Source organism: Gallinula chloropus (assembly GCF_964237585.1).
Source record: "Gallinula chloropus genome assembly, chromosome: 3".
NCBI lineage: Eukaryota > Metazoa > Chordata > Aves > Gruiformes > Rallidae > Gallinula > Gallinula chloropus.
The window spans coordinates 74,348,826-74,375,750 of NC_140087.1; the positions used below are offsets into that span (position 1 = coordinate 74,348,826).

At 55.2% G+C, this 26,925-nt stretch overlaps 1 protein-coding gene across 2 annotated transcripts; it reads right to left on the minus strand.

Moving 5' to 3' along the window:
* Positions 1 to 25,266, minus strand: RRBP1 (ribosome binding protein 1). 2 transcript variants are annotated; one of them, XM_084262353.1, is made up of 24 exons: positions 25,150 to 25,266; positions 18,348 to 19,049; positions 14,493 to 14,641; positions 14,134 to 14,256; positions 13,072 to 13,224; positions 12,640 to 12,758; positions 11,698 to 11,851; positions 9,674 to 9,812; positions 9,161 to 9,348; positions 8,959 to 8,996; positions 8,383 to 8,473; positions 7,599 to 7,691; positions 7,149 to 7,241; positions 6,963 to 7,043; positions 6,764 to 6,853; positions 6,262 to 6,354; positions 4,717 to 4,788; positions 4,444 to 4,539; positions 3,937 to 4,020; positions 2,979 to 3,071; positions 2,060 to 2,143; positions 1,476 to 1,574; positions 847 to 990; positions 1 to 555 (listed from the first exon to the last, which is right to left on the minus strand). In XM_084262353.1, the coding sequence occupies exons 2-24, from the start codon at positions 19,027 to 19,029 to the stop codon at positions 517 to 519; spliced, it is 2,997 nt and encodes a 998-aa protein (XP_084118479.1). In that variant the 5' UTR covers positions 19,030 to 19,049; positions 25,150 to 25,266; the 3' UTR covers positions 1 to 516. The 2 variants fall into 2 exon arrangements, with proteins under 2 accessions (XP_084118479.1, XP_084118480.1); XM_084262354.1 differs by lacking the exon at positions 2,979 to 3,071.
* Between the last annotated feature and the right edge of the window lie 1,659 nt (positions 25,267 to 26,925).

Sequence of the window (26,925 nt, forward strand, 5' to 3'; positions counted from 1 at the left end):
TTCTCACTACATCATTTTAATTGCATCGACACCCAGAAATGCACAAAAAGATACGTCCCAAGAGCCACCCATCAAAGAGAGGCTTCCTTCCATGGTGGGTCTGAACTTTCACACGTCTTTCACTCAAAAAAAAAAAAAAAAAAGAAAAAAATAGTAATTGCACTGGTTGATGTACAAACACAGCCTTCCCTTCTCACACATTCGTGGGTTCCACTGTGATGAGGAGGGTGAAGCCCCAGCACCCGCCCCACCACAGCTGGCGTGACTTCCTGGGGAATGAATGGCTGTACAAAACAGTATGAAGAGTTTTCTTACAAACGTCCACCTGAAGTGTTTACTGGTTGGAGGGGGGGGCGGTTTATATACTTTTTTTTTTTTTAAAGTTTCAAAACTAGGTTTTTGGGTCACTAATGGCTTGTATCTTTTATCTACAGTAAATTCAGCATATATTTTCATTTTTAGGAATGTGTAAGGCATTTTGGTAAGTTGAACAGTAAGGTCTAGGTCACAGACTCGTCAAACTGAAGTCCCCTCCTTTGAACTGTCCTCTTCCCCCTAGAGAAGGAAAACAGGGGTTGGTTAATGAACTGGGTCTCAATCTTATTCTCATGGCAGCTCAAGCATCAAAGCATTTCACAGATGGGCCAGGTCTCCCGCCTTCTGGGCAGGGAGAACCATGACCACCATCCTGTGTGGTCCCAGGGATCCCAAAAGCCACCCAGCTGGTTCCTGGCAGCACATTCTACCTTGCCTCTGGTTTGAAACCACTGCCTGATGTGCACTTACGTGCACTTCCCCCTGGCCTCCACTAGCATCAAGGGGAGGGATATCTGTGGCCACAAGTACCGTTTCCTGCAGCTGTTCTTTCAACTTCTTCACCATTTCTTTCTCTTTGGCCAGTTGGTCCTGGGTAACCTTCAGTAGCTCCTGTAGTTTGGTTGCTGCCTGGCCCAGGTCCTTTGTTAATTTTTTTTCTTTTTCAAGTCTTTCCTACATGGGAGTCAAAAGAGGGCATCTCCCTGAGCCTCCTTTTGCTGTCTGGTGATCTTCCCCCCCCACACACGCCCCACCAAACATTTCCCCCCTCCTTGAGCCTGCACTGAGCTGCCTTGGTTGCAGCAAGCCAGAGAAGCACCCACCTCCCTCTGTGCCTGAGGGGCCAGGCGTCACCCCAACAGCTACAGCTCACTCTGGCTCTACAGGCCTGCCATGGGCTGTGACAAACCTTGTGAGAGCTTAAGCTCTGTCAGTGAGAATGTTTGCTCAGAGCACTGTCCTGCTCTCTTAGCCAACACGGATGAAGTGGCTGTGAGTTGCACCCTGCTGTCCTTCAGCCATGTTGGAGCTCACACTTAGCCCCAGGCAGGGAGCTGGCTGCGGGGGAACCATCTTCCTTGCCCCACCATCCCCAGGAAGGATAACTCATGCCCTTAGTCCTGCTTTGGGTACACAAGACAGCCGGGCAGCCAAATCACCTTGAGATGCTGGGCCTCCTCCGTGTCTGAACCTGCTGCATTTTCAGCCAGTCTCAGCTTTTCCAGCTCTGCTTGCAAACTGCACGCTGAGTTTTGGGCCTGGAAGGGACACACACACTCCTTTAGCAGACAGGCTAATGGCACAGCAGCAGGCACCTCCTGCATCCTGCTCCAGGCAGCCCCTGGTCCCTGGGGGCTCTGCCTCCGGGGAAGGCTTCGGTTATACAGCCACTGCATTGCTTTAGCTGACCCAGCTTCCACCAGGGAGATGGCATTCCTTGCCAGGAGCAGCGTGAAACCCAGCTAAAGCCCTTAACCCTCAAGGGAAGGAGCTGGCAAAAAACATGGTGTGGGGGGTGGAGAGGAAGAGGCAATCTGAGGGGCCAACTATATGCCACGTGGCTTCAGCACAGCTGCTGCAAGAAGTTCTTCAGATCTGTGAAGGAATCGGTGAAGCCTGAGATACAGACAGGGATGGGGAAAAGCCTTCAAGTTAATTCTTTAAATTGATTCTTGGGCTCCACTAGCAGCCAGAACCCCATGAAGGCTTTGAAAACCCTTGTGTCCTCTTTGCCTGCACCCACCTCCTCCAGCTCCAGCGCCAGCTTTTGCCGCAGCACTTGCTCCTTCGCCACCAGCGTTTCGTTCTGCTCCAGCTGGGTTTTCAGCTGTGTTGAGAAAAAGGGGAGAACACCTGAGAAAGAGATTTTAAAACAGAGACCCAAGAGATGGGCTAGTGGGGACAGCGCCAAGAAAGCTGGGCTTACACACAAGAAACGAGCACTGAAGCTTTCCCCAGGGCACCGGTGGGCAATAGGTACCGTCCTGGCACCCCCTCTCTGCACAAAAGCCAGAAGGATGCTGAAGGTGAGGCCAGGGCTTAGTTTTGCATTGCTAAATTTTGCTTGCTCCTCGGGTAATGTCATCTGGGACTTGGGACAAGAGGACTCCCCCATAGTGGAGGACATGCCTGACAGGTCCTCATGCTTGGGGAGAGCTTCACACTTGAGGTCCTGAGAGGGCACAGCCACTGCTGATGTCCTTAACTCAGCTCCAGCAAGATTTATGGAGCCTCCATCATCCCCACTGGCTGGGAAGGGATCACAGTGCAGCTCTGTCAGGGTGTCCCCTTCCTCCAAGGAGACCCATGCCCCAAACCTAATGGGACATCATTGCATGGCAATGTTGGCCCAAGGGCTTGCAGCACCCCCTGCCTGCCTCCCCCCAAATCCTGTCAGCCTGATGCCACGATGGAGGGCTCCCAAGAGAAGCAGCCTGGCAAAAGCTGGGTGGAAATGTGCTCCCAGTAGGACTAAGACACATAGTTGAAGTGACAGAGGGGGGCTGGCTTCCCCCCACAGCACACAGGACAGAGACACGACAGCTGTGGCAGCCCTGAGGAAAGCCACGCGTAGTTCTCCATGCGGTTAGAGACGGTGAGACAGGACAAGGGGCATGATTAAGGGTCAGCGTCTCCATGGGCAGCGGTCTCACCACCCTAACCTCGAGGGGCGCAGGCTCACTTGGGTCAGCTTGTAACCCCACTACTTCTCCATCCTGTACATGGCTCTTCATCTCACTCAACTGCTGCCTGACCTGGAAGAAGGACCAGCAAGCCTGGCTCAGTTACACACCCCGACACCGCAGCACTCAGAAGACCCGCAGGACTTTAGGTAACGTTTCATGACTTTTTTGCTTGTGCACAACCTGCAATGTTTGGAAAACCACTTCAGTTCCTGCCAGTGCAGGACACTGATACCTGACGTGGGCACCTTGAGGCACGAGAACTCCTTGGGGTGCAGAGCTCGTGCCTCTGCTGAGCAAACTGGACCATAGCAGCTGCAAGGCTGGGAAGAGCCACAGCATCCACGTCTCTGAGTGGCTCTGCAGCCCAGTGCTATCACCAAGGGTTTAAAACCAAATCTCCTGAGCCTCCCACAATCAAAGTATGGATTTAAAGACAAAAGCCCTCCTGGTTTTAGCTGGTCTGACCCTATATCCTAGTCCTCTCCCCCACTTACCCGAGGAAACCCAGCCCCATCCTTCAGCTCCCTGAGCAACCCCTAAACACGGTGGCACAGCCTCAGTCCTGCCTTCCTGAGGTGGGTGGTTGCTTAAGGCACTCAAATCCCTGGGCAGCATTGGGGTGACCAGCGTCCAGTTGTGGGGCAGCTGGGATTTTCTGCTACACACCAGCTAGTGTGAGCCTTGCCACTCTCCTTCCCACCCCCACCAGAGAAGGAAAGCAGAGAAAAGTCTCCTGGGTCTCAAACGTCCCCTCTGAAAGTCAGACCGGTCTTCTGCCCAGCAGCACCGGGTTTCCCTCTGCTCTGGCTGTGCCTTCCTCTACTCCCAAAACTCATGGGGAGGATGCTGGCCCCATGGCTGGGTTTGCAAACCACCCCCTGGCAGAGCAGCAAGGGAGGTCCCAACAAGGCAGCTTCAGGGGTCAGCCCCTTACCAGGGCCAGCTCCTGGCTCTGCTTCTGTGTTTCTGTCTTCGCTGCCTCCAGCTGCTCCTTGGACTCTGACAAGAGCTGCCTCAGCTGTCAAGGAGGAACAGAAAGAAAAATCAAAATCCATTTGTGCACTTGATTTTCGAGCCCTTTCGTGCAAACAAGCATTTATACGATGCAACATCTCCTCAAAGAGGCCATGATGGCATCACTTGCAAACCTTCCTGCTGATGCGTGCTCAGAGAGGGAGACAGCTCCATCTCACCTGAGCCACAAGCATCCCACAAACCACCAGGGAGCAGTGGACAGCATCTCCATACAGATCTTCCTGTCCCATCACCTCGCCAGTGTATCTCCTGACTTGAGGTGTCTATAACCCAGACCAGAGCAAACACCTCTGTTTTCTCCTGCTTTGCAAAGCTGCAGATCCCCATGGTGCTCCCCAGACCCCCAAAGTGCAGATCAGGCTCAGAAGAAAGAGGCTTTGAAGAAGGTAACTGCCACCACACTTACAACTTCGACTTCTTTCGTGTAGTTTTGGCGTTCGGAGCTGGCTGTCTCCAAGTGATTTTCCAGTTGTGTTTCCAGAAGAGAGGTGTATTCCTTTAGCTGGATTAAAAGGGAGGAAAGCAGCAGGAGGTTGATTGATTGAGGTCCAACACATCCCAAACATCCCATGGGCCAAGCTTGCCTTCCCCAGGGCAGGTCAGGGGACTCAGCCCAAGCACAGCACGAATCCATCTGACACCTGCATGGGGACTTTCTCCTGTACCCAAAAAATCTTACCTGATCTGTGCTCTGCAGATCTGCTTTCAACTTCTCCACTGTGTCTTCAAGGGATTTCAGCTGGAGTTGCGACTAAGCCAGAAAGAATCAGAGAAGGTCAGTGTCTCACATGGACACTGAGCATCTTTCATTCAACCAAAAACCAGCCAGGTTTCCACTCCCACCTCTCCCACTTCATCCTGTACCCAAGTGCAGAAAGACCTGACACCAAAGTGGAGTTCCACAGCCTGCAGGGCAGGAGCTCCTCTTCCTAAGGAGGGTAAATCCAACAAGCCCAGGCCATAAAACATGGAGCAAGGGAACAGCTTTTGCCTGCAGGACTTCAGCTGGCTGCAGTCAGCTCTCAGCACTTGAGAAACTGGCACCAGAGTCATCACGAGTTTCCTACTGAGAGCGCCTTTGGTTTGGAAGCAGCAAGGCAGACTTTCCAGAAGCCAAGCTGTCAGGAAAAGCACGGGGTTTGCATTTAATCCTGGGCTCATTTTTGAGGAGGACTCCACTGCTGCTGAATTTCTTGGCGAGGAGGAATTCACCTCTTCTCCACAGAGAGGCAGGACTGCTCTGAGACCTGCCCCAGCCACCAGACCTTCATCCCATCACACACACCACCAGCGGCCACGTCATCACACCCCCGTGCAACCCTACACCAGCCCTCAGCAGCGCTGGCGCTGCAGGAGCCAGCAACGGGCTGGGAAATCAGATTCCTCTTGCACAAGAGCTCGCCCACCTCCCCGCAGCCCCAGAGAACTTCAGAATCCCATGGGATGGATGGGGAGCAGCCAGACCCCTGGAGAGTAGCTCCATCTCGGTTCTGCATTCAAGGAGAAGGTAACTTAATTCTGCTTTGCAGAAAAGGCACAGCCAGCCAAGTTCTTCTAGACCCCACCTAAGTCACGAGAGCTCGTGGAACACGCTCCCCACCAAGCTCCTGGGCAATGACAACTCTCTGGCAGATGCCGGCTGGCTTTTTAACTAGAAAGAGCCCTACCCAGAGCCAGACAGACAGCTGGACCCAAAACTATGTGCAGTACGTGGCTTGGACCTCAGCTCCTTTCTGAAGGCTCAGCTAAAGCCAAGGTCAACCCAAGTTTTGAGAGCAAGCCAAGTTCTTCCAAAAATAGGAGTGTAAGAGCCCGGCACGTGCTCTTCTCCAATCAAGCCAGCGCCCACCATGAGGGGTCAGCCTGTTTTCCAAGCACTGGAGCCTGGGTTATTAAAGCAGTGACGTGGTTTCTCAACTACCATGTGTGAACTGGGGAGCTGCAGCCATTCCTCCAGCAACACTGGCAGGCTCTGGGCACACACCAGGCAGGAATGTGAGGTCCAGGAGGAAGAGAGGCTCAGCTCCTCCGTGAGGTGGGCTTCTTGTCTGAGGACAAGAAGGGGTGGATTTGGGGAGAAGAGAAAGTCCCTGTGTCTCAGTTCAAGGTTGGCAGGAACAGTTAGGGTCATCATCTGATTTACACTCAGTCACTCTATTTATATACAGCCCCTCTGAAGTCTGGCTCTTCGAGCTACAAGCCCAGGTGTGCCCCAAACACCCACCTTCTGGAGTTCCTCTTCAGATGCCGTGAGCTTTGCTTTCCACACCTGCTCCTCTTCCTCCACACTCTTCTGCAGGCTTCGCAGCATCCCTTCCTGTTGGCAAAGCCTCAGCTGAGCCTAAACCTCTTCCAGCCCTTCCAAACTGAGTAGTGTCAGGGCTGGAAGCCCTGGCACGCCCAACACCTCTCCAAGGATTTTGGCCAAAGAACAGGTGACAGAATTAGGTGCCCCAGGTGGGTCTAGGCGCTTCCAGTCCCTAGGCTGGCTTAAGCACCCTGCTCATCAGAGCCCCCACTGTGCCACATCCCACCAACACCAGGAAGCTTCCCAATGCAGTTGGGCTGTAGAGCCCTAGGAATTCTCCTATTCCCCTGCCTCACTGGCAAATAGTCTTCCCCTCAACGCACTGAGGGATGCCCACCACGAACCCACAGGCACCCTGGGCCGCCAGGAGATCTCCCAAGAGGTATTTCTTGTGGAAAACCAGCACACTACAACTTACCGTCTCCGCGAGGATAGCTCTGTACTGCTCACATTCTGCCTGTAAAGTGCTTTGCGCTTCCTCTGCCTCTTTTAATTTAAGTGCTGAATCCTGAGAAGAGAGGGGAGGGATGGGGAGAGAGAGAGAGAGAGGTGAGGAAAAGAAACTAGTGACCCTCGGGCACCCCTTCACTCCTCCAGTTTCCAGCCCCATCCCTTACTGGGGTCTCTGTTGTAATGGTCTGCTGCTTTAGCACAGCTGCTGTCTTCTCCTTAAACTCCTGTAGCCACGTGTCATAATCCTGAGTTTGAAAAAAAGATGAGAGAGAAGAAAAAGAAGACTTAGACATGTCTATCCTTCCCATGTGGTGTAAGCTCTGTGGGAGTCCAAGAAAGCCCACACTCACCTGCTGTGAGGACACGGTGACTCCAGGGAGGACAGAGAGCAGCATCTGCTTGGTTCGTGTCTGCAGTGTGTCTAGCTGTTGGGCCAGCTCTTCCTGCAAGAGGGACAGACTGGCATGGGATGGGGGTCTTGGGTGCCTGCTGGTCAGTCCTGCTTTTCTGTGCCTACAGGGGTGGGCTGGCATGAGGAAACCAGCCGATGGAGCACACTGCTGCCGCTGAGTACCACAAAAACGCCCCTTCCAGTTCACCCCTCTTCCTGGTTTCCCCACCATGATCAGCACTGGGGACACACGTCCCTCAAGACAAACTTTGGAGAAGCTGGCAGGAAGGTTGGGCCAGCACTGCTGCTAAAAGGAGGCAGGGAAACCCAGGGCAGGCATCTCTGGTGGCTTGGGGAGGCTGAACGTTTCCCTTACACCACCAGCACCAGAGAGAAACGCAGGGCTCACCTTTGCTTTTGTAGCACCGAGCAGTTTCTCCTCACACGCCTTCTCCACCGTGGTCAGCGCTTCCATTGCTTTCCAGTTCTTCTCACGAAGGTCCTGCCGAGACCAGACACACAGGGCAAGAAGCCACACGTCATGACAAAGGCCTCCGAGCTGCCTGTTGGCCCCCGTGGAGGATTTCAAAGCCTCCACCCAGGAAAGCAGCCAGTGGCCTTTGTCAAGGGTCTTCCATCCCACTGCTCACAGGTGCCCATCTCCCCTCCATCCTTGCAGTGGCCCAATGCACTGCATCGATCAAGCAGTGGTCTGAGGGAGCAGGGCAGAGCTGGATGGAGGCAGGAGCACCAGAAGCAGCCCTCAGGATGCCCAGAGAGCACACAGACCAAGCTGCCTCCACAAAACTGTTACCACTTCGTAGTAGAGAGATAAGGAGCAGAGGAACAGAGAGGTGTGAGGAACCCCTGCTCAAGGATTGCCTTGACTCTGCTGGGGTAGGATCTCCCTGGCTTACCAGATCCTGAACCTCCCAAGAGAACAGGAGACAAATACCTCCATCCAGGCAGCCCATGGCCTGCTGCAGCCCATCAGCTTGAGTGTGCAGCCTACCACAGGGATTCTTACTCTCCAGCAAAAGATGCAATGCCTCCAGTGCTCCATGGGGCTGGAATAACCTCTAGCCACACCACAGGAGCCATCAGGAAACATCTACAATGGGTTGTCATTCAAACCCCAGAGATCTGGGGTTTGGAGAAAAAAATTGTGAGCTGAGCCTGGTGCACTCACGTACGTTGTTTTTCGTCTTCTGTTGCTCCACTGCCTCTCGCAGCTCTGTGGCTTCTCTTTCCAAGGATGAGAGTTGGTCTGTCTTCTCCTGGAGCCTGGAAAGGCAGGATGCAGGAGTGAGTCTCAGCATTCACCTCCCTCCTATGTAGCAACCTGCTGAGAATTGGACCACAGCTCTTCCTATCCCGGTCTGCCCCGGGATCTACACCCAGTGGGAGGAGGAGGGAGTGGGACTAAAATCCACAGCCAAAACAATGCTGGAGTGGGATCTCATTTTCATCCCCAGCACCACCACCAGAACCTTCTACTCTGTTGGACCAGCCAGCCTCCACGTGCCTGCCAGCACTTACAGCCCTGCTTCAGAACAGACAGTGGGGCCAGCACAGGAACCAGTTAATATTTTAAACATCTGTGTTGGCCAGGATTGACCTTGTCTTCCCCAGCTTTGCTGTCCCCAAGCCTCCCTGATGGGGAGGGCAGGAAGCCCTCGCTCACAGGGCTCAGTGCCTGGGGAAGCCTGGGGCATGCAGACAGCAAGCTGGAGGTGCTGTTAGCAGCCTCCTTGCACACCTAGACCCACCTTGACCGTAGCTCCTTCATTTCTGCTTCATTGGCTGCCTGGAAGAGAGAAAGCACTTTAACTACTTGTCCTGGGCACGTGACATGGGTTAACCCTTTCTGCAGCATCCCAGAGCAAAGACAACCTAGGGACTGTCTTACCACACTGCCTGAGCTGTTGAACACCCTCCCCTCCTCCCACCCCAACCAAACAAGTACGTGACCTGCAAGTCTCTGTCTTTTTCTGCCTCCCTCATCTGGCCTGCCTCCAGCAGAGCTTCGATGGATTTGATCCTCTCCAGGAGCTTTGTGTTCTCTGAGCTGGCATCCTGCAGTTTCACCCTCATGTTGTCCAGCTCCAGCAACTTGCTTTTAACCTCCTTTTCAGAGCTCCCCAGCTGGGCCTGCAGTTCTGTTGGAGGAAGGGGTGAGAAACGCGGTAAGGTAGGTGCAAATGCATTCAGAGACTCCCCATCCTGCTCTACCCAAGGAGGACTCTTGGCCCAAATGCTGTCAGGAGGCACAGAAAGGACAGGCAGGGATGCAAGACAGCACAGGAGAGCAGCATTGGGGTGGCATCCTAGAACAGCACCTTGTGTCTCGCTCGCAATGACACCAGGCAGCCTAACTCATCCCTGGGTCTCCCTGTCCTGCTCCAACCAGCCCCACTGAGCACCCAGCCCTAAAAGCTCCAAGTCTGCCCCACAGCTCTCCCTGCACCGATCCAAGGTCCTCACCAGCAATGCTTTGCTGCTGTCCTTTGGCCTTTTCTGCCTCTGCTAACAAGCTTTTGTAGCTGGTCTGGGTTTTGCGGAGCTCGTCGCTTACTTCGTCCAGCCTCTTCTGCAGCGTCGCCTCCACCTCCCTTTGGGAAGCCTGCACAGCAGGAAGAGAAGGCTTTCCATAGCATGCCAGGCACCCTGGCCAACTTGAAGCAAAGCTCCATGTGCCACATACTGTTATTTTTAAGCTATGCTTTTGGGGGGGTTGGGGGGGGGTTAAGTCATCCTGCCCCCCGTGCTCCCCCTATCCATGAAGCATCTTGCCTCTCGCTTGCGTTTCATCATTTGCCAGCACTCAAGTGTGAAGCAGACAACACCCCAATGTCTCAGTTCTGGGCCAAGACCACGGTCATCCTCCCCTCCAGAGAGCTCAGTTCTGAAAAAAACCCTTAAAGCCCCATCCCTAACGCACAGCCCCAGCCCAGCAGGGAGAGGTCCTGCCATGGTGCTTAGCGGGACGGAGACACACAGCCACATGTTTCCACATGTGGAGGAATTTTCTGTGTGGTTTGGGCCAGGGAAGACTATTTTTTTTTGGCTTTTTTTTTTTTTTTTTCCATCTTAGAAAGCAGCAAGGAAGAGGCCTGGCCAAGGCAGGCGCTTCGAGGGGGAAATCAGAGCAGGAGGAGACAGAGCGTGCTGCGAGCCAGCAGCTCTATGGGTACAAGTCCCAAACCTGCAGATGGAGAAGCATTGCTTTGCATGGAGGGGAGAGAAGCAGGTAAACCAGCAGCCCCATCTCTGCCTGAGTGATGCTCCCAGAACCACCAAGAAGGCAGGACTTCTCTGGTTTAGGAGGATTTGGCCCCATATCCTCAGCTCAGAGCTCAGATCTCCAGGTGTTACTGCGGAGCATGTTCTCCCTAGCACCTTAAACACATCACTGGCTTTAAAGCCTTCCAGCTACTATGATTTATTTAATTAGCATGAAGGTGTGCAGCAAGCTGACAGCTCTGGAGAAGGTCTCCTAAAAACATGCCTAGAAGCTGATGGTTTGAGTCAGGAAGGGTGGCTTCTGCTTTCACGTTGGCTGTGTGCCCACAACACCCCGCCTTGCTCCTCACCTGCAAAAGCAGCAGGGGCCAAATTGAGCTCACACCAAAAGGAGATCTGCGGCCTCAGGCATCCAAAAAGTTACAAGCAAGGCTATCAAAGCCCCCTTGCTCTAGGGCACCTCTACAAAACCATTTTGGCAGGCACAGATACAGGTTTCCACCACCCCAGCCCCTTCTGTAAAGAGGTCGGAGCAATTCGGAGATCACAGCACATGCAGGAGTGACCCATTGCATCCCTCACCCTGACCACCTCCCCTGGGGAAAGAAGTGCAGGTTCTCAGAGCAGGGGTACCTGGGATCAATGCTCCCAGCCCCTGGCTTGAGCAAATCCCAGTGGGATGCTGCCACTCCTCAAGAAGATGCTCTTCCCTGCATGGGTACAGCCTGCCTGCCAGAAACGTGTCACTGCTCCTCGGCCAACAGCGTGCTTAGAGGCTCTACTGAAGAGGTGCCCTTTAAACACCCCAAAAACCCCAAACCAGCCATGTCCTGGTGACAACAAAATAGCCACGTGCTCCAGAGCCACAGGCTTATAAACAGCTGAGTTGAGAGAGGGCATCCACATTTGCATGAGCTGGTGGGGCCTCGTGGGTTTCCTCTCTTGCCCAAGGGTTACTGCCCAACAGGGTGCACCCTCACACCTTCACACCAGGCTCTGGAGCTTCACAGTGAAGGGAGAACAGCTTCCACCAGTGCATTGTGCTGCCTGGGCTTTGCTGGTGATGCTGCACAAGGGGTACCAGCCCATGCAATAAACTAACTGTAGGGGAAGGTAATTAAGGAGTCCACAAGGCAGTTTGCTGTCCTAATGTGGATGCATATCTCCCTCCAAGCTCCTCCCATGGCCAAGCCCACGGATCCCACACAATTTAGCCACCTGCCCCATCTCTGTGAGAGGAGCGGGTTTGCCAACACCTGCCTGACCTGCAGCTGCTCAATCTGCTTCTCCGAGGCCGCCGCTTTGATCTCCCAGCTCTTCCTCTGCTGCTCCTCTTGCTGCAGCACCTCAGACTTCTCAGAGAGCTCTTTCATCAGCTTGTTACACTCCTGCCGTAACTTGGCCAGCTCGGCGTTCTGCCTGCACCAAGAGAAGCAGGTTGGTTTAGCCCACAGGCCAGTCAGACACCGCTGATGGCAGCTAGCAGGGGGGGACACATCTTCCTGTGAGCCCCATTACAGGGCTTGAAACATCCCAGTGGTTGCATTCGCCTGTTTCTAGGACACGCCTGGTCCTTCAGGGAGGGGGTGGAAAGAGTTGACAAATCACTTTCAATCACAGGAGACATTCCTTTCTCATGAAGTAGAGGACGCAGGGATCTGTGTTCCCAGACACAAGAGGAAGCGCTCTCAGCAGCTGGAGTCTGCTCTGTAATTATTTGACCGCTGTTAATCACCAGCCATTTCAGGCTTTCTATAGAAAGGAGTGTGAAATCCTTCCACCTAGCAACTATGTGTTCTGCAGGCACCAAGCAGGTCTCGGTTCTCTGCAGCATCACTCCCACCTGTATTTCTCCTGAAGTTTGAGAGCACAAGCTCCCCTAAGGGGAAGAAGTGCCACAGCACCTTCTAGTCCCCTCTTCCACCCCCATCACTGCCTGTTGGCTCTAGCAACAGCACAGGAGACCCAAAGTAGAGTGGGTTTCCCCTGTCCTTCCACTTGGGAAGAACACCCTTGTTTGCCTTGTTTCCCCTGCCAGACGCCCCTCAAAGCCATTTGCCAAGCTCTTCCTCACTCCCTCTTCTACCTCCAGCTAGCTGGGGTGTCTGTAGAAGCACCTGCAATAAAGGGAGCAGCCAACCCCAGGGTTTGCCAGAGGGCAGCCCCCGGTCGTGCCCCCCCAGTCGTGCCCCCCACCCCGGCCTTACTTGCTCTCTGTCTGGCTGGTGGCCTGGTTGAGGGCATCCCTCAGGATGGAGTTCTCCTGCTGCAGGCGAGCAAGCTGTGTGTTGGGGCCGTTCTCCAGCTGCTCCTGCAGCGCCCGGATCTAGGGAAGTCCAACAGGGGTTAATGCCACCACCATCCCCTTTGTTCTCCTCATGAAGCCCATTCGATGCACAAGAGGCAACACAGGGGGGGTGTCTGCTGATGCTGCCAGTCCCCAGGAATGCAAAACTCCGTGAGGATGCTCCCACGAGCCTCTTCTCCCTCACGCACCATGGTGGTGAGGACTGCAGGGTCTTGCCTCTCCCCAAGGCTCCCCTGGCAGATCCCAGTCTTCTCCAAAAGCCCACACATCTGCCACCAAAAGCCCCCCAGCAGCCAGAGGAGGAAGCTGCAGGGCACAGGCCAAGGCTCACCTTGCCCTGGAGCTGCTGTGCCTCGCTGACGTGGTTCTCGTAGCTGGCCTTCATGCGTGTCTCCAACGCCACTATATCCCGTTCCCGGGTCAGCAGCTTCTCCTTCAGCTTGCCCTCCGTGGCCGCCGCCTTGGCCCGCTCGGCCGCCAGCTCCTTCGAGGGGAGAGGTCACCCAGTGAGTCATCAGCCTACAGGTTTCCCTGCTTTCAGGGGCTGTGAAGCCGGTGGCTTCCTAGCCTAGAAGACTTTTTTAAAGTTCATCCCTTTCGGAGCTGCCTCCGTGCCAAGCTACGCCGCTTCGCACTTGCGTTTCCTCCTGCGTTACGTTTTGGGCAATATGGCCACTGGATGCCACTGTTGTTCCACACTGGGCCAGCTCAGAGACAGGAGCAAGGCAGCCTGGCGTTTCTGCCCACCTCCAGCCACTAACATCTCATAAAGTTTGGGGGAAAGCAGGAAAATAAGAGACCGACAAACCCCCACCCTCCACTCCCTGCCGAGGCTGGGATGCTCTGTTGGCCAGCTGGGCAAAACCATGCTGAGGGCATGGGATGGCTTTGCCCTCTCCTCTCCTGCCTGCAGGCAGATGGACTCAGTGGGTCAGCAAGGTGGGATCTGTTCCAACTTCAACACCCAAAAAGAGGTGGAGGCAAGGGATCGAGTTAGGGAAGGGAGCTGTAAATAGGATCAGGCTCCTTAGAAAGGCACTGATCAGCACCTTCTCAGCCAGGGGATCCAGAAAGAGATGAAAAGGGGTTTATTTCCCTCCAGAAAGAAGCAGAAAGCTGCCATCTGTTATAGGAAGGGCTTTTCCCTACTCTTCCTACAGCTGCCAACAGGTGCTACCCTGCAGCTGTTTGGGATGGTGCCTCCCTGGGCTGGATCAGGCCCAGAAGAGGTCAGGCAGGGATCTCCTCCCTTGTTTGGGGAGAAAACCCCAAACAGGTGAAGGGCCCAGCAAGCCCCTGGGTGTCACCTCCAAGGGGAGTCAGATGTGGGGAGCAGGAGGCACGTGGTGAATAGCCCACGACGAGGATGGCCAGAGGGCCACATGGCACTTACCTTGCTCAGCTCCCGCAGCTTGTTTTTGGCAGCGGCTGCATCCTCCTGCTCGGTGGAGAGCTGCTTCTCCTTCTCTTCCAGCTGGCGTTTCAGGACAGCCACCGGATCACCCTTCTGCGTGGCCTGCCAGTGCGGGGTGGCACATCAGTGGGAACCACCACATCTGGACCCATCCCCTCCACCCCCCACATACACACAGCATCCTGCCCTCTGCTCCAGGCAAAAATGCCACTCTGGTTTCCAAGACTGACCCTCAGGACCTGCGTGCCCAAACACAGAGTGCTGTTCCCCCCCTCCGAACCCCCGAGGGTGCCGACAGCCCCAGTGACAGGCAGCCACGTTGGTGCTGCCGGCCCTACCGTGTGCCAGGTGTCCTGGACGATGCCCGCTTTCTCCGTCAGGATCTCGATGAGCTGCTGGGCTTCCCCCTCACTGAACACCATGCTGCTGACCGTGGACACAAGCGTCTTGTAGGGCAGGTAGAGTGCCCCATCCGAGTCCGCAGGGGCTAGGGAGGAGAGAGGAGGGGTTAGAACTGCTCAAGCCAGCGGTTGAGTTGAGTAGCATTATCTCAGTTGGCTTCAACCCCACAACTGCCATTTCAAACCAGCATCCACCCTGATTTCCAAGGCAAATTTGATACCTCACTAACTGAAAGCAGTATGAGAAGTGCTGGAGATGACCCTCACCACACACGTGTACTTCTGGAGCCGGCTGTCACTTCTGCCCGGCTTTGCTACTGGTCCCAGCACTGTGCCACCATCCTCCATCAAAGCAAGTGGCTCCCAACAGGAGCTGGGCAGGCTTTGCCAATGCCAGGGAGCAGAGACATGCTGGGCATCAGAACCTGGATCATATTGCAATACAACCTTGCTGGATGCAGTGGTGCCAAGACTGCAGAGTGCAGAAAGCTCATCTCCCGCCTTTCACCAGGCAGGTTGGTTCCAGCTCTTTGCTAAGAGAACAACACAACTACAACCCTTGCCCTGCCCATTTGCTAACCTGGGAAAGCCAAGGAGCATCAGGGACCACACTACTATTGTAGGACCATAGTGCACACAGTCAAGATGGACAGACAGTGGCAAGCAGTGGTTGGGGAGTTCCTGCACAGTATCTATGGCCCAGTGGGCTTATTTTCCTAAAAAAAAAATCCCAGAAGAAAAAGCAGTCTGGACTGCAGCAGCTCCAGAGCCTCTCAAGCTCTTAACACCAGGGGCTCCTGAATGCAGAGCTTGGAACCCCCAAGTAGCAAGTTCAAAGAAAGAGGTGAAAGTGCTGCATGCATCAAAGGAGAAACTCCCCTGCAGCTCCTAGACAGGAGACCACACTGGAGCACGTTCATCCTGAAGGACTGCAGCCTATGGAACACCCAACACTTGAGCAGCAGAAAGAAGTGAGGAGGAAGGAGCGGCACAGAAGAGGTGTTATGGACTGACCAGAGCCCCCATCCCTCTGTGCTGCTTAGGGAGGGGAGGTATAGGAGTCATGAGGGTAGGAGTGAAGTTGAGCCTGAGAATAAGGATGGGGCAGGGGGCAGAAAGAGTTGTTTTAATTTCATCTTTCTTATCTGTTTTAATTGGAAAGAAACTAAATTAGTTGAGTCTGTTTTGCCTGCGATAGTAATTGATAAGTAATCCCTGTCTCTCATCTTGACCCACAAGCTTTCCCATCTTATTTTCTCCCCCATCCTGTTCAGGACCAAGAGTGAGAGAGCAGCTGGGTGGGTGTCTGGCAGCCAGCCATGGTTGACCCACCACCGCAACAGAGCTGCAAATTCAGAGAACGCCTGGCAGGTCCAGCACACACTCTTTGCTCCTGGCTTCTGGCAGATCTATTTGGATGGCAGCGCTAAGCCTGGGTAGCAGCAGAGTCTGTCTGACCCCCAGCAGCCGCTTCCCAGCAGTGTGGCCAGGGCAGCTCCACCGTCTTGTGCAACCAGGGCCCAAGAGCTTGGCTCACACCCTACTCAAGCTGGCAACAACACGGGTGCAGCACCACCTCCCCTGGCCCTGGCTGGTTGGCTGGGTGGAGGGACCCACCAAGAGAAGTTCTGCCCATCTCTCGGCAGCGCTGCGCAAGTGAGCCTGGCACAAGGCGGGCACGATGCGTCCCCCACCATGCAGCTGCCAAAGGGAGCTGGAGGCAGCCTGCCAAGCCACGGCGAAAGGACGCCTGCGCTGCCGCCGAGCCCACTCCCAGGGTCGGAAGCCTCGTGCCTCGCCAGAGGAAATGGCAAAGCAAGAAGCGGTCGGGCAGCAAAGCTGCCATGGGAAAGCAGAGCAGGGACCAGGGGTCTGGAAAGGCGCTTCTCAAACCCAAAGGGACACAGGAGGCAGGAATGGCCCCTGCATGGAGCCCTGGGAGGCTGCAGCCCAGACTGGGTGCCCAGGTGTGTTTCACCGGACAAGGTGGCTCCGGCTGTCGCAGGTCAACAACCTGGGATCTGAGTACACAGTAACGTTGCAAGGAAGTTTGTGTGTGATGCAGGAGGCTAAAAGCAAACCACACAAGAAAAAAAAACCACCCCAGGGACGCTCTTGTCAGGTTTGCCATCTGCTTCAGTGCTGAGAGCGTGTCTTTGAAGACTCTGAGCACCCATTTTTATCTGCCACGGGATAATTTGTTGCTTCTGCCTTTAAAGAGGACAGACCACAGCTGCTAAAAAGGCTTCCCACAATACCTCGGGTCAAACTGCAGCCAGCTTCATGGTGGAAGTACTGCCAAGAGCTTTCCTTTGAAAAATACCACAGGAGCAGCTAAGACATCACTCGTGGCCTTTCAGACATGCAGGATCAGCATCCTTCATAGCCAGAGGACTGGGTGCTCGGAGCAGCCAAGAAAACTCCCAACTTACCAAGTGCTACAAGTTCATCTCCCATCCACAATCCCTCAGCTGCTACATCTTGGATTTAGGGCCACGGTTTTCAGTGTTAGGGAAGCACATCCCTACATGCACATGCCAAGCCAGTCGCCTCCAGTTTCACCAACCCCATCACTGTGATACCCTCCAGTAGCAGATGCTCAAACTGTTTCAAACCTTACCACTATGTGGAGATGGCCTTTATTAAAATCCTTTCCTCAGAGGAACAGATACAAGGGTTTCAACCCAACCTTGGAGCAAAACATGCTGCTGAGTAGCAGGCCTTCTTCCAAAACAGGGATGTGGAAACTGCCAGGTTTACATGTGCTGGAGAAGGCTAACAAATAGGGGTGTCTCTTTGTTTGGTTGTGCACACCACATCCCATCTTTGAGAACACCTGAGAGATTTCTCCCACACGTTCATATGGGAACACTTCTACAGGTCTGGAAGCACTCACCTTTCTAGTGCCTGTGACTATCACTTAACCAAAAATAAACCCCAAACTGTTCACACTGGAGCAGTGAGAGGCAAGGATCCAGATACAGAGCCGCTTCGCTCCTCCCTACACCTATTTACACCCTGGAGGTCCACCTTCCTTAATTTCTTCTATCTCTCAGTCAATCAAGTGAGGCATGAATAATGATGGGCAAGCCTTTTCCTCCCTGTGGCATATCCAAAGTCGCTTCTGTCTAACCATGCTATGATCAGTCCACCACAGTATAAAATCCTTTCGATCCTTTCTCCTCCAGTAGGCTGTTTTATTCACCTCCACTGAAGAAGGAAAGTCTAGCACTGATCCATCTCCCTGTAAAAGAGTGGTAGAGCTCCTGTGGGCTTTTAATAATCAGGAGCAAAAGGGGAAAACAACTTGTCTTGGCTTTCCACCCAGAGGTCCAGCACCTTGGCCGCTGCCACCCTCTCTCAGGAAAGGTATGTGCACCTCCCATTCATTCTTGGTGTACAGATCTGCTCAGAGACCTGCAACACAACAGGAGATCCAAGAGGAACCTGTAACTCTCCAACATCTGTGTGCTGGACCAAGCAGCTCAGGATGGACCAAGCAAGGGTATCTGATGCAGGAGGCAACATATTAGAGTAAAAACAAGTCAGTATGCTTGACTTCAACTCTCCTTCCCCTCAGAGAGAACTACAGTCCAGTACAGGCTTTTTCAATGCACTTTTCTCTTGGCACACGTGGCAAATCTCACCAGAGACAGCCTTTCTACAGCTGCCCCACTTCCAACACTGAAGAAGAATGAAGAGATCTCAGAATGGGACAGCTCTGTTTTAACAGCACCAATGTGCCGTGCTGGCTTACTTGATGGAGATGTATGCAGAGTAATTTGGCCTTACCTGTCTCGCTCTTCTTCTTGGAAGCAGCCTTCTTCTTGACAGGTCCATCATGCTTCTGCTCCTCGTGGGCTGGAAGAGCATCGGCTTTCTTGATGGGGACGGAGCTGATGACCGGAGCACTTTGCTGTGTGCCAACCGGTGGCACAGCAACAACAGGCACCTCCTTAGGGGTCACCTCCAAGACAGGAGAACTTTTGGGGACACTGACAGGAGATGAGGCCACCACCGGGCTAGGAGCAGGCTCTACCTTTGCCACCTTCTTCTCCTTCTTCCTCTTCTCCTTAGGTGACGGAGCAGGTTTCTCCTTTTCCTGGGGAGCCACTGACACTGCTGCAATTGGAGGCTCAACAGTTACAGGCTCAGGAACCACAGCAGGCTCAAGAACCACATCCTTGGAAGAGTCTATCGCTTCCTGCGTCAGCTGCTGCTCTGGGATCTTTCCATTAGGTTTCTCTTCCTTTTTCTTTGCTTTTCCTTTCTTCTCAACAGGTTTCTCTTTCTTCTTTTTCTCTATTTTCTGCTGCTGGGTCTTCTCAAGCTCTTTGCGCTGCTTGGCCAAGGCTTCCTCATAAGATGTCTCCTTCATGGAGAAGGTGGACACCAAGAAGATCCCGATGGCTGAGATCACCATAAAACCTCCAAAGACCATAACACCCAGCGTCTGAGGGTCGTACACATCCATCCTGCCTTGTTCTTCTGTGCCTGCAAGACACCAGAACAGTTAGTGGTCGTGGTGGGAAAAAACATGCAACAGCAGGGAGCTTCCTATGGACATCTGTGTGTCCAAATGGCACCATGCACTAAGATGACAAATGCTCAAGATTCACACAGCTCTGGTGAGGGTGAACCTGCCTTCATACCCCCACGTTTGTGCTCCTCCACTATGCTGCCTGTGCACAGCAGTCACAGCTTTGCAGCATCCCCAGCCATCTGCACCCTGCAGCACTGCTGGCTTCTGCCCAGCCCAGTGGAGAGGACACATGGTGACCACATCCCACTGGGCAGCTGCCTCCAGCAATGAGAGCAACGCCAGCAATGATGCCGTGTGCACAGATGCCACACGCTGAACCAAGTCACAACCATTTCCTTGAGATGCAAACACCAATAAAAGTCCTATGTTCAAGCTACAAAAAGAGAAAGTGCGGTCATTAATTATCTCATCTCTCCAACAGATGCTCTCAGGAACAAGTGAGACTTGCAAAGGGAGCGCTGAAACTTCTTCCACCTCTGCTATTAGCTGGCAGACAAACTGAGCAGTGTTCTTCCCACCCTCCTCTCCAGCCTCGGTTTCTCATCCATAACATGTGGAGCAGCAGCAGAGACCGCACCGCCTGGTCTGAGATCTGGCAGGCAGGGTGCATCCACACGTAGAGAAGATGCTGCTGTCTCCACTCTTCTGAACTACTAACTGAACCCTGTCCCTAGTTTTGAAGCCAGTCTCTTCTCTGCTGTCCACGTGGCTCCAAGGTAGCTCAGGAACCCCCCCCCCCCAGCTGCTCAAGTCCAGCATTTAATCTGCAAAGGGGCACTTTCCAGGAGATGCCAGGCTGTGGTTCCTCACCATCGTGCCCCAAAACATAATCAGAAAGATGCAGATGGTCCCGGGCTATCAGAGTTTCCCATCCCGACACTTAACTGTAAGCATTATCAAATTTCCTCTTTAAGAGGTTGTGGGTTGGGGAGGGAGGGGCTGGAAGGGGAGGAGGCAAAAATAAGAATAAAACTAAGGACATCAGCATCTTTTCAGAACCTCAGTGCTCACAGGGAGAGACCTCAGAGCTCCTTCTAAGAGCTGGAGCAGAGAACGTGCAGGGAGGGGATAACAGCGCAATGAAAACTCCTGAGCGGAGCTGGAAGGAACTGCAAAGCAGCTGTCTCCCACCAGAGACACCCGCCTGCCTGGAGAAGGATGTTTTAACCAGCAGCCCAGCGTTCCCTGCCCATCTCCAAGCATCCCAGGCAAAGCAGGAGAGAGCTGGCAGGCAGGAGGGCTGCCAATGCCAGCTGGAACCAGCCTCCCCTGGCAGGGCCAACTTTCTACCCCGGGGCACCGCTCAAGATCCCAGCTGATACTACAGGCATCGCTATTTCATGTTCCTGGATTTAAATGGCCCCAGCCTGCTCCATCCCAGCACATCTGGGGCCGAGTCACTCCCTTCTGACCAAGCAGCACTGCTTTGGGATGGTCTCCTCCAGGACAGACAGATTATTCCTAACCTGCAGGGTGAAAAGGGGCTGGATTTCCTCTCCCTGGCAGGAAACAAAGAGCAGGGCTGGAGAACACATACCCATGACCTTGTGCTGCTTTCACGGCTACACCAAAGCACCTGGGAGCTGTTTCGGGGGCAGAACCAGGCAACCTCCATTTCTCACTCAGCAAACCCAACACATCAGTGACAATAAACCCCTCCTGACCTCACACTGCCACGGCTTCGTATTTAGACATAGATCTGCCACTCCAGCTTAGGGTGAGGGCATTGCTGAGTGCTAGCAAAACCCCACCAGCTGTTACTGCCACCTCCAGTGCAGCTGGATGGAGCCTGTGGAGGACGGGAACAGAGGGGAAAACCCAAACCTGCGCTACGGAGGCATCCAGCATGCAGAGGATGGATGAGAGAGAATGGGATGGGGTTATTAAGGAGAGAGCTGGGTGCAGGAGATGGTGGTGCCGGAGCCCTCTGACAGCCTCACCTCTCACCCCACACTGCTGTCCATCCCTGTGTGTCCCCGCCACCACCCCAAAGCTCTTCCAGGCAGGGTGTTCGAGGCCCACGCTCCCTCTCCCTGTCAGGCAGCCTCACCCAGCCTGGCTGCAGTAAAAGCTGCCTGTACCTTGCCTCCTCTCAGGCTTTACAGCCAGGGTGAGATAAAGATGCAGATTGGCGTTAAAGTCCTTTCTAGCTGAACAGAACAACCCACAATAACCCCGTCCAAAACAAAACCAGCGCAAGGAAAAGCAACCCAGAGCACTGACCTAGAAGAGCTGTGGACCTGCTGAGAAGAGCTGTCCCAGCAGCTAGAGCTCGTGAAAATAGCCAAGATGCTCATATGGGCCATTCACAAACTCCCACTGCGGGACCAGAGCAAGCCCAGGCTGTTCCCAAGGTCAGGCGTGTCGGGAGAAAAATCCTAAATGAAGGGTGAGATACCAACCTGGCAGCGATTACTCCCAGCGGGGCTATCACAGCAAAGGGGAACTCTGGTCCTATCTCAATGCTCACACCTGTGGTGCGGGACCGGTCCTGACAGACCCAGTGTTGACTCCAAGGAGCAAGTTCTACCAGTAGAGTTCCTCCTGTGGTTGAGACTTGGCATGGACCAGCCCAACAACTCATTCAGGGAAGAGCCTATCGCTCCGGCGGCACAAAGACTGCACGCTGCCACGCAGCCTTAAATCAAACCAGGCTGGCTTTGGCATTCGGGGGATAAGGAAAAGTCTTCCTCTGGGAACCTTCTGATGCATGAATGCAAGAAGCAACATGCCACAGCGCTAGCATCAGGAGTGAAGCTCTGTTTTGGCATTTCCTGACCTCGCTGCCTTCGCCCTTCAAAGGGATGGAAGTTTGTTCCCGGACTGGCACAAGACACAGTCCCCTCATGAGCACCAGCAGGAGCTCATGCACCTTGCCCTTCGGCAGGAAAGCCCTCCATGCTTCCCAGCTGCGCAGAGCCTTAGCCAGGACATGGAGAAATAGGGCACTGGAGGCACCACTGCTTGTCTGCTCACAGATGCCTAGAGAATAGCTTCACATGTGTAGGTTCAGCTCGACAGCTAGGCCTTTGAAGGGGCTCAAAGATGTCGGCATCCTTCTGGTCCTCCATGGGACTTTGACCCCTGTGGCAGTGTTTTTCAGTGCTGATGCCCAGGCTGCTTTGGGAGAGGGTTGTGTGCAAATATCAGAGTCCACATGTGAAAAATGAAGTCCACATCCAACACTGAGCACATTTACCTGCATGAAGTTTCTTGAGCAGGATCATCCTCTAGTCCTCTCCTAGGCAAAACCATGGAAATCACCGCCTATCTCTGCAGGTAGACTCCTTCCCCATAATAGTTTGTTCAGATAAAGCGTTTCACCACCACCACTACAGGACTTAAGATGGGCAACTGGTATCTCACTTGGCCTTCTCATGCAAAGGAGCCAGCTGAAATGCTGTGCTCAGACTCTTCCATTCCTGTGCCTTTTTCTCGTTATCCATCAAACTTCCCAACATCCCAGATAACAGCCCAGGAGACCTGACCTCCCTCACCTCCATCACCACCCTGCACGTGCAGTCACCTATTTGCCCCGAGCAAAAGTCCAACTCACCCTAAGGAAGCAAAACCAGTAAAGCACCGAGCCTTGCTGGTTTTTCAGCACCCATTTCCAGGACGAACCAAGCCTCAGACACCTGGCCTGATGGCACCAGGGACATGCTCTTGCAGTCACATTTGCCAGAGACAGCTAAGTGTAAAGAACCAGGCTAGAGCCTTCCCCCCTGTTCAGCTTTTCCTCCCCACTGCGAGCACTTCCATGAAATCCACGGGAATTTAATACCTCCACCAACCCTGGATTAAATCAGCCAGGTAAAGCGTCAGGTGAGCAGCAGCAAAACTAAGAGACAGGTTGTGTATTTCTTTACACAGCTGAAGGAAAACATATCCATTATCTCCTCCTGGTCTGGACAGGTGCTGCAGATGGGAAAAGATGCTCTTAGCAAGCAGGACAGTTCCCCTGCAATCCATGTCACTTTGCCATGGTGGCATCTCGGGTTGGAGAAGTGTGGAAGGAGAGGCGATGGGCTGTCAGAGGGCAGTGAAAGACAGAACTGGGTTTGTGCAGCTGGGCTCTGCACAGCCCGCAGCAAAGCCTGTCTGTGAAGCACCTGCAGCTCCCTTTCCTCTCCAGCACCTCCCAGGAGGTTAAGAAAAACACCCAAATAAAAAGCTCTCCCCTCCAAAAACATGCACGGACAAGTCAGTGGAAGCTGGCTGACCCAACACAAGGTTCCAGGCCGAGACTCTGGCTTTTTCTGCAACACTAAATTAAATCCTGGGCCAGGAGGGCGAGATGCAGGCAGCAACTAAGAGACCGGTCGCTGTTTGGGGAGAGCACTGCCAGGCCTCTGGTTCAAAGAAATAAGGTCTCATCTCCTTGCCTGCGGCTTCCCTCACCAAAAGGCAGCAGGAGGGCAGAGAGGTGGCCCGTGGGGAGCACACAGGAGGGAGAGGGTGAGGGAGAAGGGGCAGGGAGGCCTGATCCCGCCGACAGCGGGGCAGGCCGGCAGCGGGAGAAGGCAGCAGCGCTGCCAGCAGATAAAAGACAATCACCAGATACTTCTTCTGGAATTTCTCTCTCCACCCTGTTGCGATAGAGACAAAAAATTAAAAACAAACGAGGGAAGCGCACGGGTCCTGACCGTGTCCCCAGCAGCCTCTGTCTAAATACGTGTTCTGCCCAAGTGACTGTGCATTTCCAGCCTCCCGGCACCATGTGTTAACTCTGCGCAGCAACTCCAGACCAGCCGCTGCACCCACCACCAACAGCTCCAGCTCCACTTAACCGAGCGTGTCCCAGCGCTCCATTAGCTCCTGCGGCCGCCAGGACCCTCGGCAGAGCTGCCAGCCCCCTTCCTACGCCACGGAGCAGGAAAGAGAGGGGCAGAAAGCCCGCAGACCCACACACCAGGCACCACGGCCTCGCACCGTAGCGCGGCTGCAGCTTGACCAACCTCTGCGGCGGCTGTTAGAGATGTTCTCTCCCCATCCCCAAGCAGCGTTTCGCCGCCGGCCCCCCACCAGCTTCTGCCAGGGGTTCACATCCCCCGTGTCACCCAACTCCTTCCAGCCATTTCCCCGGCGAGGCGGTGGAGGGGAGGCCGCTGCCATGGGTTCTGTGAAGGAGCAAGCTGACATTTCAGGTGGGGAGGGTTGCTCCGTGGCCACAGGTGGAGGGGTCTCGCTCTGCTCTCCCCACGGGACGGCGTTCCCAGCGGGGTGGGAGCGGGGCATCCCGCCGGAAAGCTGGCCGCGTCCAGTTTGCAGAGACCCCCAGGGGGAGGGGGGATGGGGTGTCTCCGCTTGTGGGGTCGCCACTTCTCTCCAAACGCTTCGGGTATCGCCGGACCCCGCGCTGCCGGAGGGAGCGGGGGAGGATTTTGTATACTATTGGGGGGGTGGGGGGGGTGTTAGTCAAGGGGGAAAAGAGAAGGGACAACCGCCGGAGAGCCGCGACCTCCTGTAACCGCGCTTAATCAGATTAATGAATTTCATCAGGCCGGCGCTCGGGCCGGGGAACGGGTCTGAGCGCGGCGGGGCGGGCGGCGATGCCCGGGGGGGGCGGCGGGCAGGGGCCGGGGCCACCGGGGGCGGGGGCGGCGCGGGGCCCCTCCCCTCCGGGGCCGTGCCCACACGCCGCCATTCCGCACCGCCCTCGCCGCGTCGCGGGGCCATTCATCCGCCCGATCCCCCCCTTTACGCTCCCCCCTCCCCCCCCCCCAGCAAACGTGGCCAGACCCCAAAGCCGGGTTCCCATCCCCCCCCCCACACACACACCCCCCGGCTCCACGCGGGACACCCTTCCGCGCCGGGGGGGGCGGCGGGGCGAGCCGGCGGGGCCGCGGGTGCGTGTCCCCACCCCGCTCCACGTCCGCTGACAGCCGGGGGTGGAGGGGAGCGCCGGGTGGAGAGGGTTCCCCTCGCAGCGGAGGGCAGGCGGGGAGCGGGGCGGGGGGGGGGTGGGGGGTGTCCCACGGGGCGATGCCCCGGCGGGGAAAGGGGCAGGGAGAGGGGAGAGGGGGAGGCGGTCGCCGCCGCTTTACCCACCCGTGCCGGGTCGCAGTCCCTCCTCGCCGCGGCCGTGTGGAGTCGTGGCACTTCCCGCGGCTGTCTCGCCGGGCTCGACGGCCCTGCCCCGCCCCGGCCCGCCCCGCCGCTCCGCGGGGCCCACTCAGCGCGGCGGGGCGGGACGGGATGGGACGGGACGGGACGGGACAGGACGGGGCGCGCTGCCCCGCCGCCCTGCCCCGCCGCCCTGCCCCGCCCCGGCACTTGCGCTGCCCCGGCAGTTTGGGGCATGCAGTGCCTGCTTAACCCCCGCGGGTGGGGGTCCCGTGTCCCTTCCCACCGCCGCTGGACCCCACGCTTGGGCAGCGGGAGAGCGGCCAGCTGCGAGCCGGGGAAGCAGGCTGGAGGGTCGGTACCGAGCGCCCCGGGCTCAGGAAGCCTCGCAGACCTTTGTCCCGGCGGTGCTGGCGGGTTGAGTTGCCCAGGGTTGACCTGCACCGGCACAAGCCCTAAGGCACGGCTGGGAGAGGATGGATGGGAGTCCTGGGGGCGCCCTGGGAGGGCTGGGGGTGCTGGTTCGTGTTCTGGACCCGGGCACAGGTGCCATGAAGCAGGTCGGACCCCAGTACGAGCTTTTTTTCCCCACAGGGTTTGCAAATGCTGTGTGCTGAGGCAGCGCTGGGTCCGGCCCAGCGCCCACCAGCCACAGCGTGGGGGCAAAACTGAAAAGAATTAGTTTTTATAGGTATGTAAATTAATATTTATAAATATGTACAGGGTGAGAGTCAGGAGGATGGAGCCAGGCTCTTCTCACTGAGAGACAGTGATAGGACAAGGGGCCACGGGTGCAAGCTGAAGCACAGGAGGCTCCATGTGACCATAAGGAGAAACTTTTTCACTGGGAGGGTGACTGAGCACTGGGACAGGCTGCCCAGAGAGGTTGTGGAGTCTCCTCTGGAGACATTCAAACCCACCTGGATATGTTCCTGTGTGATTTAGTCTGGGTGATCCTGCTCTGGAAGGGAGGTTGGCCTAGATGATCTTTTGAGGTCTCTTCCAACTTATAACATTCTATGATTCTATGAAAACCATGCCCAGAGCTGCCCACGATGGCCCACTAGTGCCAGCCAGTGTGGTGGCTGTCTTCTGGGCACACACTGTCTGCATGCCTCCTGGCCTGGCCATGACCTCCCACGGTGGAACAGAAGAAACTTGAGGTGCTTCTGCTCAAGTGCCTGTTGGTTAGCTATCTGGAAGTGATTTGTATCCCCCAGTAATTTGGAAATTAAAAGGGAAAGGTTGGAAGGGACTCCACATGTGAAGGGACTAACTAGGCTGAACTGTGGGGGAAGAGCCAAGGCACTCTGGGAGATGCTGTACTCTGCCACTCTGTGCCATGAGAACACAAGACCTGTCCTGACCAAAGGCCCATCTCCCCAAGAGTGTACCTCCGAGATCAGCCAAGCACCCAGACCTCCCACCAAGCACCCAGACCTCCAACCAAGCAGGGCCCATAAACTGATAGAGTAGAGGTTTGCTGCCTACTCCTCAGTAACTCAGCGATGCCTCCACATCTTTAGCCAAGCTCAAAGCCATCTCCCTCCCTTTCCTGCTCCCCCCTGGCCACACTGTGGTGCCCACTCAAGCTTGTGCACTCGCTGGGCGCTGACTGCTGAGTGAGAAATTAATTTGCTATTAAAGTGGCTGGGAGGGGAACGATAATTCAGCATCACCGGGCAGGCTGTCAGGATCTTCCAGCCTCCTGCCACCTCTCTCCTTCCAGCCTGTTGCAGATGCCTGGGGCACGTGTGTTAT